Source organism: Malaclemys terrapin, chromosome 24 (assembly GCF_027887155.1).
Source record: "Malaclemys terrapin pileata isolate rMalTer1 chromosome 24, rMalTer1.hap1, whole genome shotgun sequence".
Lineage (NCBI taxonomy): Eukaryota > Metazoa > Chordata > Testudines > Emydidae > Malaclemys > Malaclemys terrapin.
The window spans coordinates 11,881,075-11,905,904 of NC_071528.1; the positions used below are offsets into that span (position 1 = coordinate 11,881,075).

A 24,830-nucleotide genomic window follows, 5' to 3' on the forward strand; every position below is an offset into this window, starting at 1 on the left:
CGTTTGCGTTTTCCTGCCGACAACGCACTGTTCACACTGGCGCTTGTTGCAGCAAAACTTTTGTCTTTCGGGGGTGGAGGGGACTGACACCTCTGAAAGACAACCGTTTTGTTGTTCAAGTGCCAGTGTAGACATAGCTGAAGTGTCTTGGGGCAGGGACTAGCCCCTGTAGGGTGACTAGGTGTCCAGTTTTTGACCAGGCTGTTAAAAGTCCAGTCAGTGGTGCTGCCCGGCTAGGGCAGGCTGGGCCCTACCTGTTCTGACACTGCGCTGTGTCCCAGAAGGGGACAGCACGTCTGGCTCCTAGACAGGGGGGCCATGGGGCACTGGCTCTGCACTTCCTTTGGCCAGGAACCAGCACCCCCGCACCCCCAGTTAGAGCCCTTGTCCCCTCCCGCATCCTCCAGCCCAGTGAAAGTGATGGAGGGGGGATGCAGAAAGTGGAGGCGGGGCCTTGGGGAAGGGGGTGGGGCTAGGATATTCGGTTTTGTGAGATTGGAAAGTGGCAACCCTAACCCCCCCGTCCCTGGGGCAAGTAACCAGCCACTTGGCAGTGATGGAGACAGGCCCAGACATAAGTGTGTGGTCCCTCTGCCTGTCTCCTCCCCTTGCCCCCATTCCCTTTGTCCTTCCCCCACCCCCTACCCCCTGAACCCCATTCCCTTTGCCCTTCCCCCATCCCCTGCCCATTCCCTTTGCCCTTCCCCCACCCCGCCTGTCTCATCCCCCTGCCCCCATTCCCTTTGCCCTTCCCCCATCCCCTTGCCCCCATTCCCTTTGTCCTTCCCCCACCCCCTGCATGTCTCATCCCCCTGCCCCCATTCCCTTTGCCCTTCCCCCATCCCCTGCCCCCATTCCCTTTGCCCTTCCCCCACCCCCTGCATGTCTCATCCCCCTGCCCCCATTCCCTTTGCCCTGCCCCCATCCCCTGCCCCCATTCCCTTTGCCCTTCCCCCATCCCCTGCATGTCTCATCCCCCTGCCCCCATTCCCTTTGCCCTTCCCCCATTCCCTTTGCCCTTCCCCCATCCCCTGCCCCCATTCCCTTTGCCCTTCCCCCACCCCCTGCATGTCTCATCCCCCTGCCCCCATTCCCTTTGCCCTTCCCCCATCCCCTGCCCCCATTCCCTTTGCCCTTCCCCCATCCCCTGCATGTCTCATCCCCCTGCCCCCATTCCCTTTGCCCTTCCCCCATCCCCTGCCCCCATTCCCTTTGCCCTTCCCCCACCCCCTGCCCCCATTCCCTTTGCCCTTCCCCCATCCCCTGCATGTCTCATCCCCCTGCCCCCATCCCCTTTGCCCTTCCCCCATCCCCCTGCCCCCATTCCCTTTGCCCTTCCCCCATCCCCTGCCCCCATTCCCTTTGCCCTTCCCCCACCCCCTGCATGTCTCATCCCCCTGCCCCCATTCCCTTTGCCCTTCCCCCATCCCCTGCCCCCATTCCCTTTGCCCTTCCCCCATCCCCTGCATGTCTCATCCCCCTGCCCCCATTCCCTTTGCCCTTCCCCCATCCCCTGCCCCCATTCCCTTTGCCCTTCCCCCACCCCCTGCCCCCATTCCCTTTGCCCTTCCCCCATCCCCTGCATGTCTCATCCCCCTGCCCCCATTCCCTTTGCCCTTCCCCCATCCCCTGCCCCCATTCCCTTTGCCCTTCCCCCATCCCCTGCATGTCTCATCCCCCTGCCCCCATTCCCTTTGCCCTTCCCCCATCCCCTGCCCCCATTCCCTTTGCCCTTCCCCCACCCCCTGCATGTCTCATCCCCCTGCCCCCATCCCCTTTGCCCTTCCCCCATCCCCTTTGCCCTTCCCCCACGCCCGCCTGCTTCGACCCCTCCCCCGCAGCAGCCCTTCCTCCCCCCCATTTGCACCGCGCCCTCTCCCTCGTCCCTACAGGCGCACGTGACTCTCCTCATTCAGCCCCGCCCCTCCCTGCTCCTTCAGGACACTGCCCGGACGGTCACATGTCCCCTCCCGGATTCCGTCCTTCGCTGTTGTCGAAGGTCAGAGGGCGGAGCGCCCCTGGGAGAGTGGGCGGGGCGTTCCCCCCCCCCTTCGGCGTTGTGATTGGCCGCCGTGGGCGTCGGAGGGGCGTGGCTGGGGTGTGAGGTGACTTGGCGCGGCGGCGCGCGCGCGGGGCGGCTCTTGGCGGGGCCGGTGGAGCAGCGAGCGGCGTCGGCGATGGGGGCGGCCGGGGCCACGGGGCTGGTGCTGCTGGGAGCGCTGCTGTGCGCCGGGAGAGGCGCCTCCGGGGCAGGTAGGAGCCGGGGGGGGGCTGGGACCCCGCGGGGGGAGGGGAGAGCTGGGGGGGGGCTGGGACCCCGCGGGGGGAGGGGAGAGCTGGGGGGGGGCTGGGACCCCGCGGGGGGAGGGGAGAGCTGGGGGGGACCCGTAGGAGGGGGGGGGCTGGGACCCCCGGGAGGGGGGGAGCCTGGGAGCCTGTGGGGAGAGCCTGTAGGGGACCCTGAAGCTGGGGGGGGGACCCCGCAGTGGAGGGGAGACTGGGACCCCGCCTGGGGGAGGGGGAGATCTGTGGGGGACCCCATAGTGGGCGCCCATGTAGGACCCCGCAGTAGGAGGGGGGGCCCCACGGTGGGAGTGGAGGGGGGAGACTGGGACCCCCTGGTTGGAGCCCATGGCGGACCCTGCAGTGGGAGGGGGGACCCCCTGTAGGGGGAGCTCAGACTGGGACCCCCTGGTGGGAGGCTCCTGGGGGACCTTGCAGTAGGAGGGAAGGGGGGGGAGACTGAGACCCCAAAGGGCAGGGGGGGATCCAGGGGAAAGGGAGGCTTGTGGGGGACCTTGCTTGGGGTGGGGGGGAAGAAGACTTGTGGGGGAGGAGGCCAGGGCTCTGATGAGGGCGCCCCCCACTGGTGAGGGGAGACTGGGACTCCTGTGGTGGGAGCTCTTGTGGGTGGTGGCAGGTATGGGGGGCGGGGGCTGGGAACAGAATGACTGTGGTGAGGAATTCAGGTATGAGAGTCACACTAGCTTAAGGGAATCCCCCCACCCTTGCTAAGATGAGGTGGGAACTTCCTGAGCATGAATAGAGGAACCCTGAAGGAGTGGGAGCTTGTCTGGGGCACATGTGAACAGGGGGAGTCCCCCCTGGGGCATGGCACATATGGTCCTTGGGTGAGGGTCCTGGCATCTTGGGGGAGGAGAATGGGGGAGCTGCAGCTGGGACTGTTGTGTGTGTCTAGGGCATATCCCACGGGGGTGGGGGGGGGGCAGGCAGGAGATGTATATGGGGCTGTTCCTTACTTTCACCCCAAGGTAGGATGTGCCCAAACACAGGGAGATCTGGGATGATTACTCCCCTTCCCTAGGGACATGTACCACCATTTCCCATGATAAGAGGGTGGGGGTGGGATTAGGGGTGTGGCAGGGACCGCTGTCCCAGGATAGTATCTGATCTGAGGGAGTGTTGGGAGGCAGGTGTTCATAGTCTCCCCAGGGTGAGCTCTCCACCTGGGGATGGTCCCCAGTGTAAGGTTGTCAAGGAAATGGTGGATGGGATGAGTGGTTATGTGTAGGACCATTCCATTCACTCCAGAAGTACTGTGAGCTGCCATTTCTCAGCCCATCATCTCCCCTTGGGAGCATGAGTGTGCTTGCTGATGGAAACTCTCCCTTAAAAGGTTAATCTGTAATGAGCATTTTCTGTTTTTAATGTGAAGCTGGTTTGATGCTCTCTCATTTCTCTGTGTTCATTTTGAAATAAAGCAAAAAATAAAGAGAGAAAATTAAGCTGGTTCCTTGCTGCCAGTCTAGTTACTGTCAGAGCATAAGTTCATCAACTCAAAAGGTTTTTCAGTAATAACTGATCTTTAGACTTTAAAACCCTGTAAATGTGTACATGGGGCTTCACTTGGTAATCTGCTAATGGAGCAACAATTCTGCCATATATATCTCTTAGGTGTTTATAATGTGGAATGCCTGTCTGGTCGCCATGTTAAAGCTGTGCACTAGTGAGACGGTGGGCATGGCTAGCAATATGACTGTAAATAAGCCAGGCTTTGGCATTTCCTGCTGCTTTGTGACATTTCAGTTTCCCACCCCTTGTGCTGTTGTCAAAGAAGTTTGCTGGATTTATTTACACAGAGCTACGGGTGTACCTTAGGCCATAGGGGGTTTTCGAGAACAAATAAGACCCAGGACTCTAATTCAACCTAACACTGCACAGAATGATGGGAAATGCTTTGTCCTTCAGGGATTGCAGGGTTGGCTTGCAGTTATAGTGTCTTGCCCATTTCACACTTGTGTGGCTGTGGGATCTTTGGTCTGTGTGTGGGTTTTTCTAAATCATAAATACATTCGGTACCTAATGAAAAATCAGAGGAGGCAAGTATATGGGGGAGAGAAATGCATGGCTTTGCTCTCACAGTGCCCCACAGCAAAACTGCATCTTGTTTATGCAGCAGGATTAAAGGTAGAAAATTGTATGTGGTTCTTCCCCCTCCCCCCCCCCCCCCCCAATCTTCCATCCCCTAAGGCTTGTGACACAGTGTCCAACAAATTAAACTAGAACAGCTGGTGTTCTGGGCTACATATGGGGTATTTGCATTCCTCCCTCCCCATGTTGTATGCATCTGTAGTGAGCTTGAATTTTTCTATAAAGGACTGACACGAACCCTACACTTTAATACCTAGCACTGCTTTTCAAAATTAAGGTAGTCTGTGGCCCATATGTAGTATGTGACCGGCTAATGTTTGTGCTGTATGTAAAGATCGGATTTCCCATGAGATGCTTCAGAAATCAGAGTTGAGACACTAACACCCTTCGGTCCCCGTCTCCCCCCACCCTGGCAAAGCAGTAACCTTTGGGTAGTGTATATCTTCTCTCCTGCAGATGAATTTGTCCTCTTTCAGGTGCTTCAAAGTACAATGGCCTGGCAAGCAACTGGCGCTTCTAGGCAACCTGTCAGTAATATGGAACTTTCCCAGCTGGTCTTCTATAGTCACATGTCTGTCCCTTTGGTCAGTTTACATCTGATTTTTGATGCCAGTGTCATTGTCAAGTATTGGTCTTGCTGTAAACTTGTTCTGTTGCTATTAGGCTTTGTCTGTGCAGCTGTTTTGGTTTTTTTTGCTTCAATAGAGGGGTCTCTGTACAAGCAACTTCTTTCCTTCCCTACTCTCCATCAAAGCCTCATGCTGTAGCTATCATTTTTTAACCTCAAGAAGGCTTTGAAGAGGATTCTTTAACAAACCAGTCAGTTCTGCAGTGCCCCCTTAACCACAGTGGGTTTCTGCAATGATGTGGATTTTCTTGAACTTTGTGTTTCCAGTTCCTTCTTTCCCAAGGAATGAGACCATGGGCCACCGCGTCTCATGTCAGCTAGGGTGCCAGCGCTAGGCAAAGCCCTGAAAAAAAGAGTTTAGTAGGATAATTCAGGCCCCTATTTGGGCAGCTCAGTAGCTTGCTGCTCTGAGAACTGTGTGGTGTGTCAGTATCGTTACGTCCTGGCTTCTTTCCTTAGGACTTTAAAGGTTACAGAGTGAGTCTGGCTCAAAACAGAATCTTTAAATGGAGCTTAGTAGCCTTCCATTTATGGCTTGATTCTGTTAATGGGACCGGGGTGAAAAAAATCATTCACTTGAAAGCAGCAAATATAGAAATGTCTGACAGGCTGGTTTGCTGGTCTGTAGTGATGAGTGTGTAAGTGAGAGAAATGACTCAAAATGCTCAGGTCTAACTCATTGATTCTCTCAAAAAATGGTCAAAAACTATCTTGATTGCATGGAGGACATGGATTTAGCTGCTCTTACAAACTCCAGTAGCATATCTGGGCAAATGCTTACAAGTTTTTTCTTCTCCCTATTCCTTTATGATTCTGTATGAAGAACTTTCCCTCTTTCCTTATTGAACAAAATTAAGCTCTAAACATTTTATAAGTATGTTGTTAACTTTTTTTAAAAAGTGTGAATACTGTACCGAGCCCCCTTGACGAAGTCTGGCTTTCCAACCACGCTTTATCTTTTCCCTCCTTTGTTGCTGTGTGAGACCCAAACAAATAGGAAAATAAAGGGCTATCAATACACCAAGTAAACAAAATGAGGGTGGAAGGGGAAGCAGATATTTTTCCTCTCTAATCCCTTAATCATGTGTAATGATAGGTTTAAAAGAAAACCGATTTAGACAAATGAGATTTTTGTATGTTAATAGTGACTCTCCTTATAACTTTGCAGTGCCAAGAAATATTTTTTTGGCTGTTCTTATTGGACAGAACAATTGGTGGTCCCCTTCTAAAATCTGCTAATGCTAATCCCACACAGAGGTATCTTGTGTGCATGCTTGGAACCTGCTGTTCTCTGCCAGATTCATGGGGAAGACTGAGCAATTCTGACTCCCGGAAGTGTTCTCACCTCTCACTTGGTTACTCATTGACGCTCACTGATGTTATATAAAACATTCCACCAGAGCCTCCACCAGTAGCTGGAACGTTCACATTTCATTTCCTGGACCGTGAAACAAGCGTCAACCCTATAAGCAAAGGGGTCGTCAGTGCTGAAAAGACAATATTCTGTTCTGGGAGAGGAGGGGCTGCTAGGCTAGCAGATGTCTGCTAGGCTTAGCCAAAGGGGGACGGACAGTCAGATACATGTGCCAGACTGTTATAAGGCAGCAGCTCCTCCCCCAGCTCAGAGGGAGTGTCTGTTTTTAGATGAAGGTGACTTTCATGTAGAGAACGTTATTTATCACGTTGTGGGTTTTTTTCTGTGGGGCAGAGCAGGGTTTGAACAGGCTGTAAAATGGCAGAGTCTGGTACACTCGTGAGCTCTCAGTTGTCAGAGAATGTCCTGTCCTTTTGCTTACTTGTTACCCCTCCTAGTCCAGGGCCAATGAAAACCAAGCGGTTAACGTTGCTATTCCAGTGAGTTGATGATAGTTGTACCTGTATGTTCTACAACAGCAGGAACTCTCATCAGTTCCAGAGAATGCCATATACTCCCTTGGTGGCTATCTTATGTTCTAGCTCATCCAGTTTGTGCTCGGAGGGGTTTTTGTTACTTTCATAAGCAAGAGGGGCGATACTTAGTTACTGCAAGTACTGAAGGGTGTCACATGAGCAATGCAGACCTGCTGAGCTTCTAGCCTGTCTGAATTGTGAATGAGGGGCTCTGTAACTTAAAGACCGATAATCGTGGGACAGATTATTTTGTCGAGCACATAGTTGAGCAAGTAGTCAACTTGGCTGTGTAGCAGTAACCTTTATTTTAATGGCCCCCTTTAAACCAGGCCGTAGTTAAAATGGGACAGGCTCTCACAAGAATGGTGTTCGCTTCCTTGACTCTTCAAAATTAGGTAGTTAAGAATGTTTAATCACAGGACTGGGATTCAAAACCAAGCAGTCTTGCAAAATCAAGAGAGATTGCCAGCCACAACACACGAACGAACTTACCCCTTGTGATCAGGTGAATAAAACCTTGCAAAGTTGTATAAATTGCTCTCTACTTATTTAATAGTAGAAGTGGATTCTCATTAGTTCCTCAGTGCTAGAAGTATGCAAAGCTTGGTGTATGGAGAGAGTAAATATCCTCTGATGCCTTTGTTACATATGCATCTTGTGGAGTCCTTTTAGGGGAGAAAAATTCCACTGTACCCACATTCAGGCATCAAAAATGTAGGAGCAGCAAAAATTATTACAAAAATTGCATACAGAAATCATTAGAAAGAGCTTTTTATATATATATATATACACACACACACAGTATGTTATACATACGTACACTCTCTTCTCTCCCCCCGTCCCCCTTTTCAGGAGTTTACTTAATTACATAAAGGGTGTATTGCTTTCCTGTAGGGAGGCCTGGCAGTGAGAGCTGCACAGTCTGGAGTAACTGTACAGGATGCGTATGTCACAAATAACCCTAGTTTTTTGGTCAATCTTCCTGAAAACCCGCTGACTCAACGCGGTCGTTTTAGCTGATTTCACTCAGTATTTCTTCACTGTCCAGAAATGACTTCTCTAGAAATAGGTTATTTCCTGCAAAGCAACTCATAGACCTTGGCAGAGGTGGTGGTGGGGGGGGCAATATGTCTACACTACAGTGGCACTGCCACTGTTGTGCCATAGTAGAGACACTTCCTGTGTTGACGGAAGGGGTCTTTTCCATCTGTAGTTAATCTGCTTCAGCTACGTCGGTGGAAGAATTCTTCCATTAACCTAACTGTGTAGGTCGACCTTACCACCATGCTTGGGGTGTGAAATTTTTCACAGCCCTGAGCAGTGTAGCCAGGTCGATCTGATGTTTTAATTTTAGACCAGGCCTTATACAATACCTGCCTCTGAAGTGGAACAGTAGCTGCTGGCTCCAAACAGTTAACTGATTGTCTGTAAGCCATTTTAAAGGCAAATCATCAGGAGTGGTGCGGTATCTGGCAGGTCTGACTGCTGTGAGGCTATTGATTTACAGATCGATCAATGCTGAGCCGTCTTTCCAGTTCTTGAAAAGGGTGAAATAGGTGACTCCTCTGGACTTTGCTACCTTGAGCACAATAGAAACAAGTATGTTCAGGTTCCTATCCTCTAACCACTCCTGGAGTCTATGTAGCCTTGACTTATGTAACCGTACAACGTTGAGCTTGCCTGTGCTGAGTAAAAATTACTTCATTCTCTGTATCTTGAGTTGTTAGCAAGTCAGTTTCGTGCCTGGGCTGGTGAATTTGCATGACTACTTTACAAAGCTGCTATTAACTCTCACGTTGTAACTGCCCTTTTTTTCTTAGCTGAAATATCTGAAACTATCCACAATAGGGTGACTAAGAGCAAGTTTGCAAGAATCTCTGAACCAGAACAGATCAGCTAGCACTGAGAAGGCTGGCAGATGATGCAGTAATGGGAATGCTGAACAATACCACCCGGTCACCGTGACTGGGGTGAGAGCCAGGCTTTGGCCAATTCTAAACCGTGGTCAACTGACTTTGGAGTGTGTGAAGGCAAGGACAGAATTTGCACGTCTCTCACGTGGTGAACGTGGGAACGTGTCTTTTTATAAAGCACGGAACTCTCTATGCAAAAACTTGTTTACTACATTATAAATGACTCACTTGCCTGTGTTCCTCACCCTTAGTCTGTCTGACTGGGGGCTAATGGGTCACTTGTGGACATACGGGGTCAATTCACCCTGGTATAACTAGGTGCAACTGCTGCATAAGACTATGAGAGCAATATCTGCTTACATCAGGGCTGATTTTTAGCCCATGGTGTGATTGATTGGTTCTAGTTTTAAAGGGGCTTGTGTCCAGCCTTCTTCCCTGAAAAAGGTGTTTGCTATGATTCACAATCCTTTTAGGGATAAAAAGTGGTGAGCAACCGGAATCCTTGGCTCCCCCCCGACCCTTGAAAAGCTCACATTTTAAAAAAACCTTCTTTTAAAGACCACATCGTGTGATAGATTAATACTCCAACGGTGGTCTGAGTTCATAGAACTCTAACCCTTGTTCTAGCCTTGGTCAAGTCATTCAGCCTTTCTGCCTCGCTTTTCCCAATTGTAACGTAGGGATTAGCTAGTTTGTAGAGTGTTTAGAAGGCTTAGAGTGACTAACAGAATTTTACATTAAATTCTTAATCTCGTCTAACCTACAGATGTTTGGTTTTTTTTCATTTTGATCCAAACGTGCTTAAAACTGAATACCTGGAATAGCTTGATTTGTGCCCGCTTTCCTGGTTATCAAAATAGAGCGTACCTTTTTAATGGCAAATTATGCTTGATGCATTCCCCTAGTTATTTGGGGCACTCGCCAGATCATCTTCAAGGGGATGGGAGGGATTTCAGCTGTTTGAATCAAACTCATGTGCCTACATATGGGTATCTCATGCCTTTGATCCATTTTCCTACCATATTTGTGACTTACCAAATCTGTGGTTAATCAAGGGTTTGATCTCTTCTGGTTCTGTGATCCTGCAGCCATCCTCACTTCCATAGTCGTCATATCCCACGGGGCTGTGACTTCTTTGCAGGATCAGCTAGGAGAAGAATCTGGACTGTGATAAGAGAGACCATATCATTACACACATGCTGTAATAGTAAAAAGAACATGTAAACCAACTGCTCAGATCAGGGTGTTTGTAGCCTTTCAAACTCAACGTAATTCACTAGCCCAGGTTCAAAATTTTCTTGCCCTTCTACAGCAAAAGGGTAATGTGATAACACATCTCACTTGCCTGTCTGAATAATCACTCTCCAAGTTGGAAGAATTTTGGAAGTCGCTTTATAAATCAGTTTTGCCAGCTCTAGTGTGGAAGCTGGCAGTGGCACAACTAGGCTCCTGACTCAGTAAAAGAGAGAGTGCCTCTCCTAGGATCACCTGAAATCATTTGGGTTTTTTTCCTAATGGAAATGCTGCCACCCCCTGTATTAAAGCCATCCTGCTTGTGGCACACTGGGTCTAAACTCTGCAGCACGGCTCCCTCACTTATGCTACATGCAGCAGCACATCGAAACTTCTGTGGCAGCTTCCAGTAACCTCCCAGAAACAAGGGGTGGTTTTGTAACTGAATTAAATGTGACGAAGATAATTCACCCAGTCCAGTGGAGAGGGCACAGGACTGGAGGCAGGAGACCAGGGTCCTATTCCCAGCTGTGCTACTGAACTTGGCTAGTGATGTTTTCTCTCACTTCTCCCCCTCCCCTGCCCAAAAAACCTCCGAAACTCTGACGTCTCTTTCCCCATCTGCAAAATGGGGGTGATAATGTGCCCCCCACCTTCAAAGTGCCTTGAGCCTTATGAATGAAAGGTGGTTGGAAGCTTTGGGGGGAGGTCTCTTGGCACCCAGGATGCTGGTATTTTGGGCGCTGGGGAAGGGACTACCTCTTCCTCTTTACCCCTGCTTCTGGGCCGGCACAGAGGGGGTCAAACTCTTAATTCCATTGTAACCTTCAATGCTAGCCAACCAATTCCTTCCAAAATATCCAACTCTGCATTTAACAGTGAGGGGTAGGTGCAGAACTAACAGCAAAGTAGTTAACCATGTTGTCATTCGGTTCCAGAATCTGTGTCCCCGCCATCAAATTGGGATAGCGGTTGCTTCCCTCGTCTAGGTTCTCTGCATGCTTGTGCAGATAGCACTGCCTCGGTTTCTCTGTTCACATGTGTGGGACGTCCTTCACAGCTGTAAGGGCTAAAAACGTAGCTTCTCGCTCTTAAAAATCAAAGCTTAGATTCTGAGGCTGAGGCATATTCTGCTGCAAAAAATATATACCTGGTCCTGCCAGCTCAGCTTTCAAACTATTTAAGAACTCCAACACACTTTCAGGTTGCTTTCTCTTCCACCCCTACTGCAACACTTATCTGCTCTGCACACACATTGGGCGTTTTGCACAGGCAGTTGATTTTATTTGCCTCCTTGCTCTGCATTAAGTTGACAGGGGCTTGCAGCATTGCTGTGCAGGGCAGATGGAGTGTGCGAGAGTGTGTAGACAGTGGCTGTTGTGTTGCATGCACCACTCTGAGTAGTGTTTGTTTGAGCTCCCTGTTCAGTGCTGGTTGGGGGCTCTGGTTCTGTAGTAGCCTGTAAAAGGCAGACTAGCAGCGCTGGTGGAAAGCATTGGTTTGGGTCGCTATATCTTAACAACGTGGCTGGATATAGCACACACACGGTGGGGGGGAGGTATGCTTACCTGACGCAATAACATGTTGCACCTTCTTAAAACAGCTAAAATCTGTGTGGCTGAATTCTCTTTGCACTAACGCTTTGCACTAATACCTCTCCAACTCGTAGCTGGCTTTATAAAGTCACCACTGTCTCAAAAGAAACTGACCGAGGACAGTGTGGAATTGCACTGCGAGGCGATTGGCAACCCTATCCCTGAGATCCAATGGTGGTTTGAGGGAGATGAGTCGAACGAGACCTATGCTCAGCTCTGGGATGGCGCACGGCAGGACCGTGTCAAAATCAACGCCACCTATAACCTGCACTCTACCAGCACCATCTACATCGCAAACCTCACGATCAACGACTCGGGCACATATGAGTGCCGGGCTAGCAACGACCCCGACCGCAACCACTTGTCGAAGAGCCCCAAAGTCAAGTGGATCCGTTCCCAGGCTAACGTTTTTGTCATCGAACGTGAGTGGCTGCACTGAGGCCTTGGCACTTGTTCAGACGCGGCGATGTCTTGAGTGTTTTGCCAGGCCTGTCCCCTGCACTTGTGTCCTGTGACTTCCTGAAAACTCTCCTCACCCTCCCGTCCTGGCTGTAGAACTGAGAGACTCCTACCCTCCTGTGATCCCCTTCACCATCCGTGATTTGATCCACAGTGGCCCTGCTCAAAAAGGGTTGTGACTTCCCAACCAAAACACCATCCGACCATCCTGTACCTTTCAGAGCCCAAAGAACTAGTATGTGCTGCTTGTCCTAAGATGCCTCGGTGTCCCAATGCTGACTCGCAGAATTCAGAGTCTTGATTCTGCTGGTAGACTCTGCCTTAACCACCACTGACAAACCAGCCCTTCCCTACAGTTCCTTCCAACTTCTGCTCTTGTGACCAGTCTTGCTTTACGCTTTCTTCCTTGCTAGCAGTATGAGCTGTGGGCATCAAATTCTTTTTTAGTTTCTGGTGATGCAACCATTTTTGAAATGGCCGTATGTGTCTGTGTGTGACACTGATAATGTGACTGTAATTATCTGTACTGTGGAAGTGACCAAACTTTCTCTCACTTAGAGTTAAAAGTCCAGTTTTTGAGCTAGACGAGATCTTTTTTCCTCTCGGTAGCTGAAACTTGGACTAATGCATGGAAATCAAATTTAACCTCACTACTTAAGATGGTATCTTGGCTCTTGAAGTCATTGGAACTAAATGGTTGTAGCATTTGTGGTGTATGTTCTAGGTAGTGCAAATGTTCTAGATAATGCAAAGAAATCTAGTGGAAGACAATACTGCTGGAGTAGTTCTTAGCTTTTTTTACCATCCTAAGTGCTTTTCAGCCCTGTGCGAAATGTTCCTTCAGAGAGGGGTGGGGTGGGAAAGTAGAAAACGTCACGTTTTATATTGGCTGCTTAATAGTTTCCATTGATTGAACTGTTTTCCCAGAGACTTTCCTCTCCCTGTGAATAGAATTTTTCCTCTAGTGATCTCTTAGCTGCATGACAGCAGGTTAGATCAACTTTCTTGTCATACTTTGGAGAGTCAGGACCTCATTCTCCTGTTAAACTGGTGTAAATCCATCCAAGTCAGTGAAGCTACACTGATTTCAGATGGTCAGGCTGGATTCCAGTCTCTCAGACCTGCATTGTGTTTCCATCCAAAAAAGGGACTGGATTGTGGTCCTCTGTTCAATCACCAGGTGAAATTAAATCTGTTAAACCCTGACAGATTCAGGTATGAAAAAATGGACTGAATGATAACACTGCTTAAAGGGTTTTCCCCTTGTAATTGTTCAGATATGCAATGGAAAACGAAGTGCTTTGATGGGCACTTAGCTGTGATGGAATATAAAACACAACCGTTCCTGAGAGCGCAGGAGGCTCTGAACCGTCTAGAGACGGTTTGGAGAATGATTCTGCCTTGCTCTGCTAAGGGATGTGCGGAGAACATAGTTGCCTTTTTGCCAAATGTGCTCAAGACTTGGTTGTCTGACTCCTCCTGCACCTCCCTTGCTGATACCGTTTATCAGTTTCTTATAAGTTGCGAGGGTAAGTGAAAAGCTGCCATGGAGACGGTGAGTGATATAGATATTCTTTGTTTTAAAGGTCCTAAGGCAGGTGAAATGGCTGCTGAAATATATAAATGCCACATGTTAACTTAGGTTTGTTATGAATGCAGATCCCATTGTAGAAACCTCCCCAAATGTGACTTCTGGCTCGGCTGTTGTGATTTCCTGTAACATAACCGATTCTCAGTCTCCGATCATGGGCCATATGTGGAAGAAAGGAGACAAGATCTTGACATCCGATAAGGAAATATCTGACTACACCGCCTACAAGTAGGTGCCTGAGGGCATTGAGGTGGGGGCGGGGGGGGGGAGGTGAGATATTGTTCTTGCTCTGATCTGTCCCAAGAAAAGTTCTGTCTAATGCAGCTGATACTTCAGGTCAGCCAGACCCAAATGGCAAGGTTGTGGAACTAACTATGAAGATAGGACAGGGACTTCAGAGAAGGATCCAAACTTGGGGACAATAACAGCATTGGACTATCAGGACTAAGATCCATTGAGGCTCAGGGCCCTCTTGTTTGCAGAAAACTTGACCATGCTCATGCTACTAAAAAGCCTGCCTTCTAAAGCACTGAGCAGGGAAATTTACTTCCTTTCCCCCAACCCCATTACACCCAGTGTGCCCCAGAGAGGCAATTCCTTCCCACTTCTAAACTATAGCAGTACAAGATGTAACATGGCCTCAGGCTATTTACATATCTGGCCTCTGCTATAGTTCTGCACCCCATCCCTCCTGAACATGCAGCGGGATGGACTGGCTGGTGATCAAACGCACTGAGTTCATGCAACAATTCAAAGGATCGCTGCTGGATTTCCTGGACGGAAGCAGCAATCGTGAGTGCAGTCGGGGGGTGCTCAGATACAGCCCTGGAGTCCTAAAACTTCTCCTGAAGGCCAGGAAGTCCTCTGCAGGACTGGGAGAGTTCAGGTGGGATTTTAGTGCTCCAGCCTTGTATAGAGGTGCTGTGTGTGTCAGGGGGCCTGAGAGATGAGGAACCTGGATTCTGGTCCCAACTTGGTAACGGTCAGATCTCACACCAATAGAGAGACTGGGACCTGCCCAGTAGGAATAATACATTGAGCCCCTTGGTGAAAGGCATATTTAAAAGTATGTATTCTAGTGTCCTAAATTTGTTCCTTCTGGTTTGTCTGCTGTGTTGACGTTGGACAGAACTGTGTCAGCAAGGTTCCTTGTGATAAGCTTCGGGAAGTGGCTTTGATGAAAATCAAGTGTTCGAAGGCACTCAGACAAACCAAACCAGCATTCCCACTCTCTGGACAGGAAGTGAACTGTCCCGCTCCTGCAGAGGGCCACATGTGGTGCAGGAGACTCCAGGATATGTTTTGTTTGTCTGCACTTGAGTCGGGAAAGATTTTCCTGCGCAGTCCTCCTCTGGTATGCTTCCAGGGTCCTGTCCGCTGTCCCCAGAGAGCTGCCCTGCTAGTTACAACGGTCACTGCCCCAGCCTTTCTAGTCCCAGGCTGTGGCTGAGTGGGAACTGGAATACCAGCCCCATTGTAAAGGGGCAACGAGCTTTCCAGACTCATTACCATCAGCCCCTGCTGGCATTGGCCCAGCCAGCCGGAGCGGCATCATGTCCTTTTGTATGGCAGAGCTGACGTGCCTCTCTCCCCATAGCAACAGGGAGCTGAACAAGGATTAAAGTATTTCTAAGCCAGCCTCCCGTGTGACCTCAATTCCTTCGCTCGAGTGGCTTTTAGAAGGGGGAAAGCTCCGAGCGCAGCAGAACTAACAAAACCGCCCATTGTGTCCGTGCAATAACAGCACTAAAACTCGGCCCCCCACGTTGGGGATCACCACGCTGCAGAATCGAGCGTTTGTCGTGAGGCAGCTTTAATCCATCAAATCCTGTCGCTGCAAACCCCCCAAGACACAAACGGCAGGGTCTGGATTCGGGCGGGATTATTCTGCCCTAATCTGATTTTTCTTACTTTTGAAAGCCGCCGCATAGCCCCATGTGCAGCCCTTGCTTGGTGGGCATTTCTGAACAGGAGCTGAGCAGCCACTCCGCCAGTAACTTTCTTTTAAACCCATCCTGCTGCCGCTTTAGCTGTCTGATTTGCAGAGCGGTCACGGGGTTGATGTCCCACATGAGAGGTGGGACAGCGTATCTGGAGTCTTGCTAACTCGGTTCTTAATTTTTTTTTGTTTTGGTTGCACATCTTGTGCTAGCTTTGCTCTGCTGAGTTCATTTTAAGTTAGCCTCTGAGGCCATTGTTGCCTGAAAGAAAGAGGAGCGTGCTGGAGATGGTTTACACTGAATACAACCTCACTTCTGGTGCTTCAGAACCTTGGTTTTGCTGACCAGTTTTGTCCTGTTAGTCACAGCTCCACATGAACTGCAGAGACAAGAAAACGCAGTGTCATTGCCTAGGATGTGTCTACGCTGCAATTAGACACCCCAGGCCAAGCCAGCTGACTCCGGCTTGCGTGGCTAAGGGGCTCGGACCACCTCGCAGAGTTCTAGACCCTGGACTCCAACGCAAGCCCGAATGTCGACACCATAATCCGAGCCCCTCGGCCCGAGCCCCGTGAGTCTCAATCAGCTGGCACGGGCCAGCCGCGAGTGTCTAATGGCAGGGTAGGCGTACCCTCGGTGGGTGACGGCGGCAGAGCTAGGAAGGAGTGAAAGGTGGATGGTGGGTTTACAGATTCATCTGCCTGGGTAGGAACTTAAGACTAAGCAATCTGGCCTGGGTGGACAATGCTGTGTTGACAGACCTTAGGCCCAGTACAGATTAAGGGCAGGGGGGAGCAGGGGAGGTGGGCTTCTGCTAAACATATGAATGGGCTTAATATTTTGTAGCTCCAATTGAAGTGCCAAAGCAGAAAAGTCGGTCTATTTCTCTTGCCCATAGGTGAAAGCTCAGCCCTGCTTTCTGCAGCCTGGAGCTGGCTGTTCCTTTCCAGCCTCTGAGCTATTGACGGGATGGTCTCCCTGCTCCCGGTAGCGTGACAGGCCGTGACGTCCCCTAAACCTTCCTGCTTATGTCCCTTTCTCCTTACAGAATAGGGGAGGTGAATGGAGACAGCTCAGGGGTGTACGAGTGTATCTTCGAAACGAACCCCCCTGTGAGTAGGACTGTGTACGTGACAGGTAACTATTTTAGTATCTCCTCTCGGGTACGGGGGGTGGGCGGATGTGCTGCTTCGGGAAGGAATGGGATAGATTCCTACTAGGCATCAAGCGGCTTGTAAACAGAACAGTTTGGCCGCCTGGGGAAGCAGAACCAAAGATGCATCAACCCTCTGCCTTCCTGAATAAAGGGAATGATCCCCGTGGGCATATGGGCAGGGGGTGAAGATAGCTAAGAGCTGATCAGGTGGTCTTGAGCCCTGAATCTCTCATCGCCTGCTTGGGAAGCGCCTCGAATGCTGGGTCTTTTGAGAGAAGGGATGGGGGGATGGGAGCCAGAGGCCTGTTTCTCGGGCTGACATACAAGCCTATGGCTACCTTGCCGATGATGCTGGCTAGCTGGCCTACAGCACTTGCAGCCCAATCAGGCTGGCCAAATCCCTCATCTGAGCTGCCTTTCTCTGCAGTTAAGCCACAGGTGACGGCCTACAAGAAATCCGAGCATGGGAACGAGGGGGACACCGGCGTTCTGATCTGCAAGTGTAACTCTTATCCTCCTGTTAGTCAGTGGACCTGGTACAAGATCATAAACAATGTGAATGAGGTGAGCATTTTGGGGGGACCTCTCTTCCCGGAGGAGTGGGAGGGAGGGTGGAGCTTATCCCTCACCTGGAGCTGTAATCCTGAGATAGGCAGTTCTAGAGGTGCCTCAGTGAGTGAGGCAGGTCGGTGTGGGGTGGAGTTGCTAGTGGTACAGTCACAAGAGGCTGCCCCAATCATTCACTTCTTTCCCCCGCTTCCAGCCCATCATCAATGGCACAGAGCGGTTCATCATCAAGTCCAGCGAGAACAAGACAGAGCTGCGCGTTGCTAACCTGGACATCGAGAAGGACCCGGGCAAGTACGTCTGCAACGCCACCAATGAGTTGGGCACAGACGGCACCGTCGTGGAACTGCGGGTTCGTAGCCGCCTGGCAGCGCTCTGGCCCTTCCTGGGCATTGTGGCCGAGGTGCTGGTTCTTGTCACCATCATCTTCATCTATGAGAAAAGGAGAAAGCCGGATGAGGTTCTTGATGGTAAGGTGCACCTGGAGTTTAGGGGTCGCGTCTAACCCAGGGACTCTGCAGCATATGGGTGTAACAGTTCTGGGTAGGGTGGGGATGAAAGTATCTTGATTTCAGAGGGGGCTTCCCCGCTTGCAGAGATGCTGCCGGAGGGGTTTCTGATCAGATGTTAAAGGGGAAAAACGCTCTGCTCGGTGCCTCCTGCCCCAGCCAGGGATAGATACAGCCTCTGATTGGACCTGTGTTGGCTAAACTCATCCCTGATCATAGCCAGAAGGCTGAGATCCTCCTCATCTCTTCCTAACACAGTGATGTCACGTTGGTAGTAGCCAATCACATTGCGGAGAAGAATTACTCAGCAACTTGTAGTGTAGGTCATCTGATCGGAAACCCTTGAGCAGATGTTACCAAGAACTTCTGAAAGGGGGATTATAGATTCCTAAAAACTAGCTGCAGACCAGTCAGTTCTGGCTCTGTACAAAGATGCCTCAAACTCTGGCCCTCTGATGAAGGGACTTGCAAGAAGCTTATCCCAAGCCAGCTCAAAAGCTTGCCCCGGAAGGTTATGTGGCGGTGGGTTTCTGGGATGGCTGAGAACATGGCTGTGACCAATGTCCCTGCTGGCATTATCTTTCCGCTCTCTTCCCTCCTCTGCTGCTGGGTGGGACCTCACATGGTAAGTGGAAGAGACAGCTCCAGCTGTCCCTCTGCATCAGTCCTCTCACCAGCTGCGTATAATCTTCAGAGTGCCCCACTGCAGTCCCCTAGGCCTTACCGCTGGGCGGCACGTGGGGGAAGTGCATCCGAAGAAGTGAGGTTTTAACTCATGAAAGCTTATGCCCAAATAAATCTGTTAGTCTTTAAGGTGCCACCAGACTCCTTGTTGTTTTTGTAGATACAGACTAACACGGCTACCCCCTGATACTTGACACGTGGGGGAAGTGTGGGCCATGGAAACGATGGCACACAGCCCTCTCCTGTTAGAGGGTGGCAGATGCCAATGAACTGGTGAAAGGTCTGAGCGAGTCAGGTGACAGCAGAGATGTCTTTCCCTAGTTACAGTGCTGTTGATGTAGCCAGCGCACGGTGTTTGGCAGAATGTGTATAGGGCGGGGGCTCTGCTCCCCCCTACTTCCCTGAAAGTCTCCTGTTTAATTTAATGCAATCTGCGCTTGCTGTCAGGGTCTGTGTGCGTTAGTGCTTGGGCTCTGGGACGTTCAGCCGGATCAACGGGGCTGCGGTATTTGTGGCAGGAAATGTGTAATTGTGGCTCTGCTGTTGGCTTGCGCAAGTCACTCCAGCTCTGGGCCAAAGAGGAATTATACTTCTTGGGAGTGACTGAGGGTTGATTTTTATGCCCAGCATGCTGAAGTAGTAAACAGCTGCCCAGCCGTTGCTTCATGGATCCCCAGCAGTGTGGCCTTCAGATCCACCTCCGTTAATGTGGTACAAGAATTCCTCCGGGTTGGGGGTGAAGTTTAGTTGTCCTTGGCAGAAAGGGACATCCCTGGGACAGCCAAGCCCACTACTTGCCAAAAAACAGGTGACCACGTAGGAACAATACAGCTCTTGCTGCTTCTGGCCTTAAATTCACATCCCTAGACCCTGCTGAAGTGACAGCTATATTGCCTGTTGGGAGCTCAGGGTGGGATGGCATCTTAACGGTAATCTCCGCCAATATGCAGCAGCCTATATAGAAAGGCCTGTTCAGAATGCTGGCTCTTAAGGTTCGGGGACCGGTGGCTGGGTGGCGTGTACAGGACGTGATGTTTGGCTAAAGGCTGCATCCTGACCTTTCTTTTTCCTTCTTACCATGCGATCCTGGGCCTGAAGATGATGATGGAGGGTCCGCACCACTGTGAGTACCAGCTCTCTTATTATATGACATGTTGGCACAGATGCAGTGATGTGCTTTGCATACTTGTGGGCATGAACAAACTGGCTAGTGCCCTAGTGCAGTGGTTCTCAACCAGGGGGACACGGACCGCAGAGGTCATCAGCTCATCTAGCTATTTGCCTACTTTTACAACAGGCTACATAAAAGGTATTAGCAAAGTCAGGACAGACTAAAATGTCATGACTTGTTCATACTGTTCTGAATCCTGCACACTGAAATGCAAGTACAGTATTTCTATTCCAATGGATTGATTTTGTAATTGTATGGTAGAAATGAGAGAGTCAGCCATGGTTCAGTACTAGCGCGCTGGGACACTTTTGAATGTTTGTCTGATTTTTGTAAGCGCGTCGTTTTTAAGTGAGGTGGAACTTGGGGTATGCAAGACAAATCAGCCTCCGGAAAGGAGTTTAGTAGTCTGGAAAGGTTGAGAGCCGCTGCCCTAGTGAGCCAACCAGCTACCAGAAACGCCTTCCAGTGGCTTGTCCTCAGTGTGGTCTTTGTTCACGGTGTTCAGTTGGGAATAGTAGCTTCTTTTGTGTTCAGATGGCTCATAACCGTATCTCGCTGTGTCCTGGATGCCTGTCTTTACATCTGTCCACTTTAGACCCGTGCTTCATCAGTGAGGAGGGAGTTGGCCCCTTAGGTCTCTACGCAGCCAGGCAGTTTCTTCTTTGTTGTGCTAGGAAGTCCTGGCTCTCCTCTCACTGCCTTCTCTCTCCCCCTTTTCCCAGGAAAAGCAATCCCCCAAACCACAAGGACAAGAACGTCCGCCAGAGAAATGCTAACTAGGAGCGGGCGGCCAGGTGAGGCATCTCGGCAACCACCTCAACCCTCAGCTGTCTGCACTTTGCGGAACGTGGTGTAGTTTGCTCTCCCAACCAGTGCCGAGGCCTTGCCTCTGCCCCCCGGTGTTCCCCACCACCGGCTGAACACCTCTTGCTGGAAGCATAGGCAGCTCCAGCCCTGGGTAACGGATTGTGGGGTCTGGCATCGCCCATTGGGAGCTAGTGGATGCAGATGGGCAGCAGGAAATGGGAGGGAGGAAATGGGAAACAGCGGGTACTTACGGCTTCGCAGGGGTCCATGTGCTGCTGATTTGGAGCCATTGTATCAAAGGGACACTGGTTAAAAACAAAAACCCCTTGCCCCTCATGTGAATAGCCCAAATCATTAACACTGGGGAAAGGCTCCTCACTTAAGCTCCTTTGCCCAACTGCAGGGCCTCAGGCAGTGGTGTGCCTCCGTCTTTCCTGTTCTCTGCCTGTGACGTCATAATCTAGTCTCTGATGGGCTATAATACTTGGGTCTTGTTTCAGTTGTTGGGTTTAGCGTGCAAGTGCTGGGTGGTGTTGGTGGCCTGTGATACACAGGCGGTCAAGCTAGATGATCTGGTGGTCCCTTCTGGCCTTAAACGGACTCTAACAGTTGCCAGTTATAACAACGCCTGTGCTAGGCACAGTGGCAGAGTAACGCGGTCACTGCCCTGAGGAATCTAAGTAGACAAAAGGTAGGAGAAAGGATGATCCTCTCCATCTTGGAGAGGGAGCGAAGACTTAGGCCAGGGGTCTCAAACTCAAATGACCACAAGGGCCACATGAGGACTAGTGCATTGGCCCGAGGGCCGCATTAACTGACACCCATCCACCCACTCTCTCCCCCCCCCCCCTTGCTGGCCCCAGCCCCGCCCCACTCCACCCCTTCCATGAGGTCCCGTCCCTGCCCTGTCTCTTTTCCCACTCCCCTGAGCGTGCTTCTCCTTCCCTCCCTCCTGGAAAGTGCTAAGCATTATACAGAGCATACAGATCACTGCTGCTCCTACAACAAGTCATTTCCAAGCAGTTTTAATAAAATATATACACTCAGTAATGCACCTCACTCAAAGGACAAAACATGCACTTAGCTAGATTTACTTCTGTTAAAGACCCCTGCTGGACTGGGCTGCACCACCACTGCTCTACCTCTTCCAGGAGTGGCAGGTTTGTAGAATTTTTGGTGGTGCCCAGAACCTGCCCTCCCCCAAACTCCACCCCCACCTGCCTAAGGCTCTGGGAGGGAGTTTGGGTGGGGGTGGGGGGTCTGGGGTGCAGACTCTGGGATGGAGTTTGGGTGCTGGGTGAAAGCTCTGGGCTGGGGCAGGGGGTGGGGATGCAGGCTCTGGGATGGAGTTTGGGGTTAGGAGGGGGTGCAGAGGTGAGGCCGGGGCACTCGGGGGAGGTGCATGGGGGCGGCAAGCGGGGCCGGGGGAGAGACCCAGCCCCAAACATTGGGGAGCAGGGAGCTTAGCTGCCACATAAAATAACTTGGGGGGGGGGTTGAGGGGAGTTTGGCTGTGACTGGAAGTAACTGGGGGGGGGGGGTGGCGCGCATGGGGAGCTTGGCGGGCCGCAGGGAAGAGCTCCGCGTGTCGCATGCGGCCCCTGGGCCGCGTGTTTGAGACCCATGACTTAGGCCTTGTCTACACTATGTTGCCAACAAAAGTTGTATACGCTGCATGGGGCTGCTTTGACATTCCTCCACACACTTCAGTTGAAAAAGCAGCTGGCAATCTACTAGGATGCCCCTGGAACCATGGGATTGAGAAACCTGCATCATGTGACGCTGTCTCTGCCCCATGAGGCATTGCAAACCCTTCCCAAAGCGCCCTGCGGCCAGTTGTGCAGTGGAATCGCTACCACAGTGCATTGCTCTGTGTCCTTGCAAGAGCTGTGCATGTGGATGCGCTCTGCCCACACAAGGAGCTAGTGTGGACCTGCGACGGTGATTTTAATTAAAGCAACGTGACTTTTGCCAACCAAACTTCGTAGTGTAGACAAGGCCTTAGGGCGCGTCTGTGCCACAGCTTGGGGGGTGCTTCCCAGTGCAGGTGAGCCAACATGCGAGCCCATCTTGAGCTCGCACACGGGCGGCAGCTCAGACTAGCCGCATCAGCGTGTAGAACCAGGGGATTGTATTCAGTTGATTAGCCCATGCCGCTGCAGCCATGCAGTTTCTAGCCTGCTGCCTGGAGCACAGCTAGTGAGTGATTGTTTACCCTCCCCACTGCTGTGTGGACAGATCCTATGTGATTTGCCAGCACGCACACACAGACAGAACTGGGAGTTGAGCCTTGAACTCCTGAGTCCCAGTCCGATGTCTTCGCCACTAGGCCATCTTCCCTCTGGCTGTACCATTTAAACCACTGTACTGCCTACGAGTGCAGCACCCCCTTAGCTGTCTGGAATAAAACTGCCTGGGTTGGGGACATCCCAGCAATGGCTAACTGGCTTCTCTCTCTCCTGTCAGGTGGTGTGTAGCTGAGAAGATCACCTGGATGTTTTGTTTTGCAAAGTAGCATCAAGAATATCCTAGGGCGTCCTTGCAATTCAGTTACTTCACTTTTTAAAGAAACAAACTTAAGTTGTAGCTTCTAAAATATACACTTTTTTTAAAAAGAGCAGTGGGAGGGTTTTTCTACCTGTAAACTTAGTCCCTTTGTTGCTGGTAGTCTTTGGTCACTGGCTGTCTTTTTGTCCTATATCTCAGTGTTGGGGTGAGGTGGGAGCGTGACCTGTGTGGTGTCTTGCTGGCTTTATGCAGTGTGTAAAGTTAATTGGGGGAGAAGGAGGTGTGCGGGGAGGGGTTGGAGTGTGTCTGCAGACACTGTGCTTCCAGGAGTCAAAGTGCCTCTGCCCCGCTTTCCTGATTTCTGGTCGGAGGCCCTGCAGGGAGCTAAAGAGAGAACTGACGTCTCCATGTAGGCGAGCATGAACCTTGGATGCAGCCCGCATGCCGTGTCCTCCTAGGAGCCCTGTCATCCTGCCCTGTTTTGTGCATGTCAGGGAGAAACTGTTTCAATGACCTTTCAGAGGAGACCTGATCTGACCCAAAGGGGTGGGAAGCCAGTTATGTACCAGCTAGAAGAGATACTTTACAGAGCTTGGATTGGGTGGTGTGTGTGCTCCCACCTCTCTGTGGCACTAAGGGGGGTGTCTAGCTCCGTCCCTTGGGGAATGGGTGGGAAATCCTCTGATATCTGCAGGAAACCCCCCCTCCTTTCCCTCCCCCGCAATTGATCAATGCCATAGCTACTCTCATGGGCTTCCTGCCCCATTGTCTCTCTCAGCAGGGCTGCTTTATTTGCCCTCTTAAACAACAAAGACAACTTAAGGGGTAGCTTTTAAAGCTGGAAATTGAGCAAATGTGACTAGTTAACTTATTTCACACTGTTTTGCTAGTCTCTTTTTAAATGTCGCTACACTGGGGATGGGGGTGGGGGGCTGAGTTTTGGAGTGATTGCTGGGCTGCAGGGCTCATGTTCAGATCTGCCAGGGAGCAGATTGACTGCACGTTTCCTTGTGCTCGAGCCATCTCAGTGTTTCTCTGTGACTAGGCGCCTGCGAGCGGACGGATGCGCCACGCAGTCTGTATTCATCACCTGTGTTGTTGGGTTAGCATTGAAATATTCCATCTGTTAACAAATTTCACAAATAAAGATGATTCCTTTTTCTGGTCCCGCTTGTGTGAATTCTGATTCCTGCTTTCAGCTCCCGGTAGGCCAGCAGCGATCACGGCAGGCCTAATCTGCTCTGCAGTGTAATGCCACCTTCAGCATCAGTCACTGGCACCTCTCAAGAGATCGCTGTGGTTTGGAGACACGGGGTCAGACCTTGACTTCGGGCTGGTTGGACTTGAATCCCCAAATGCTTACGGCTTGCACTGCATAATCATCCCTTTCTCTTACAGAGCACTTTTCATGGGTACATCTCAAAGCACTTTGCCAAGGGAAGTACATATTATCCCCCATTTTATAGATGGGGAAACTGAGGCATGTACCGACGAAGAGCGACTTTCTCAAGCTCGCCCCATGGGCTGGGAATAGACCCTAGGTCTCTTGAGTGCATCTCCTGGGATCCCCTCTGCCACAGGCCCACGTAAGGTGAAGTGTTGGGTTCCTTTTGAGTGGTCCAAAATTGCATATTCTCCCCTGCCTCTTCTGGAGCCGTGGCGCCCACCTGGCCCTCGGAGGGTGACCGAACACTGGGTTGTGGGCGTCTTCTACGAGCACAGTTCTGATGAGTATGGCTGGAGGCTGAAGGCCCCTCTCCATGGATCGGGCACACCTGGGATTCCAT

The 24,830-nt window shown here is 51.0% G+C and overlaps 1 protein-coding gene across 1 annotated transcript; it reads left to right on the forward strand.

Annotated features, from left to right (window-relative positions):
• Positions 1–2,137: 2,137 nt before the first annotated feature.
• Positions 2,138–24,209, forward strand: BSG (basigin (Ok blood group)). The gene is made up of 8 exons (XM_054013382.1): positions 2,138–2,253; positions 13,770–13,929; positions 16,690–16,778; positions 17,225–17,361; positions 17,561–17,834; positions 19,656–19,680; positions 20,451–20,522; positions 23,002–24,209. Exons 1-7 carry the CDS (start codon positions 2,178–2,180, stop codon positions 20,506–20,508), a joined length of 819 nt encoding a protein of 272 aa, XP_053869357.1. The 5' UTR covers positions 2,138–2,177; the 3' UTR covers positions 20,509–20,522; positions 23,002–24,209.
• The last annotated feature ends 621 nt before the right edge of the window (positions 24,210–24,830 follow it).

Excerpts from the sequence above, each read along its gene's own strand:
- BSG (XM_054013382.1), top strand. The coding sequence starts at position 2,178 with ATGGGGGCGGCCGGGGCCACGGGGCTGGTGCTGCTGGGAGCGCTGCTG. Across the intron at positions 17,835-19,655 it reads GCCGGATGAGGTTCTTGATG|ATGATGATGGAGGGTCCGCA; the intron begins GTAAGGTGCACC and ends CTGGGCCTGAAG. Across the intron at positions 19,681-20,450 it reads GATGGAGGGTCCGCACCACT|GAAAAGCAATCCCCCAAACC; the intron begins GTGAGTACCAGC and ends CCCTTTTCCCAG.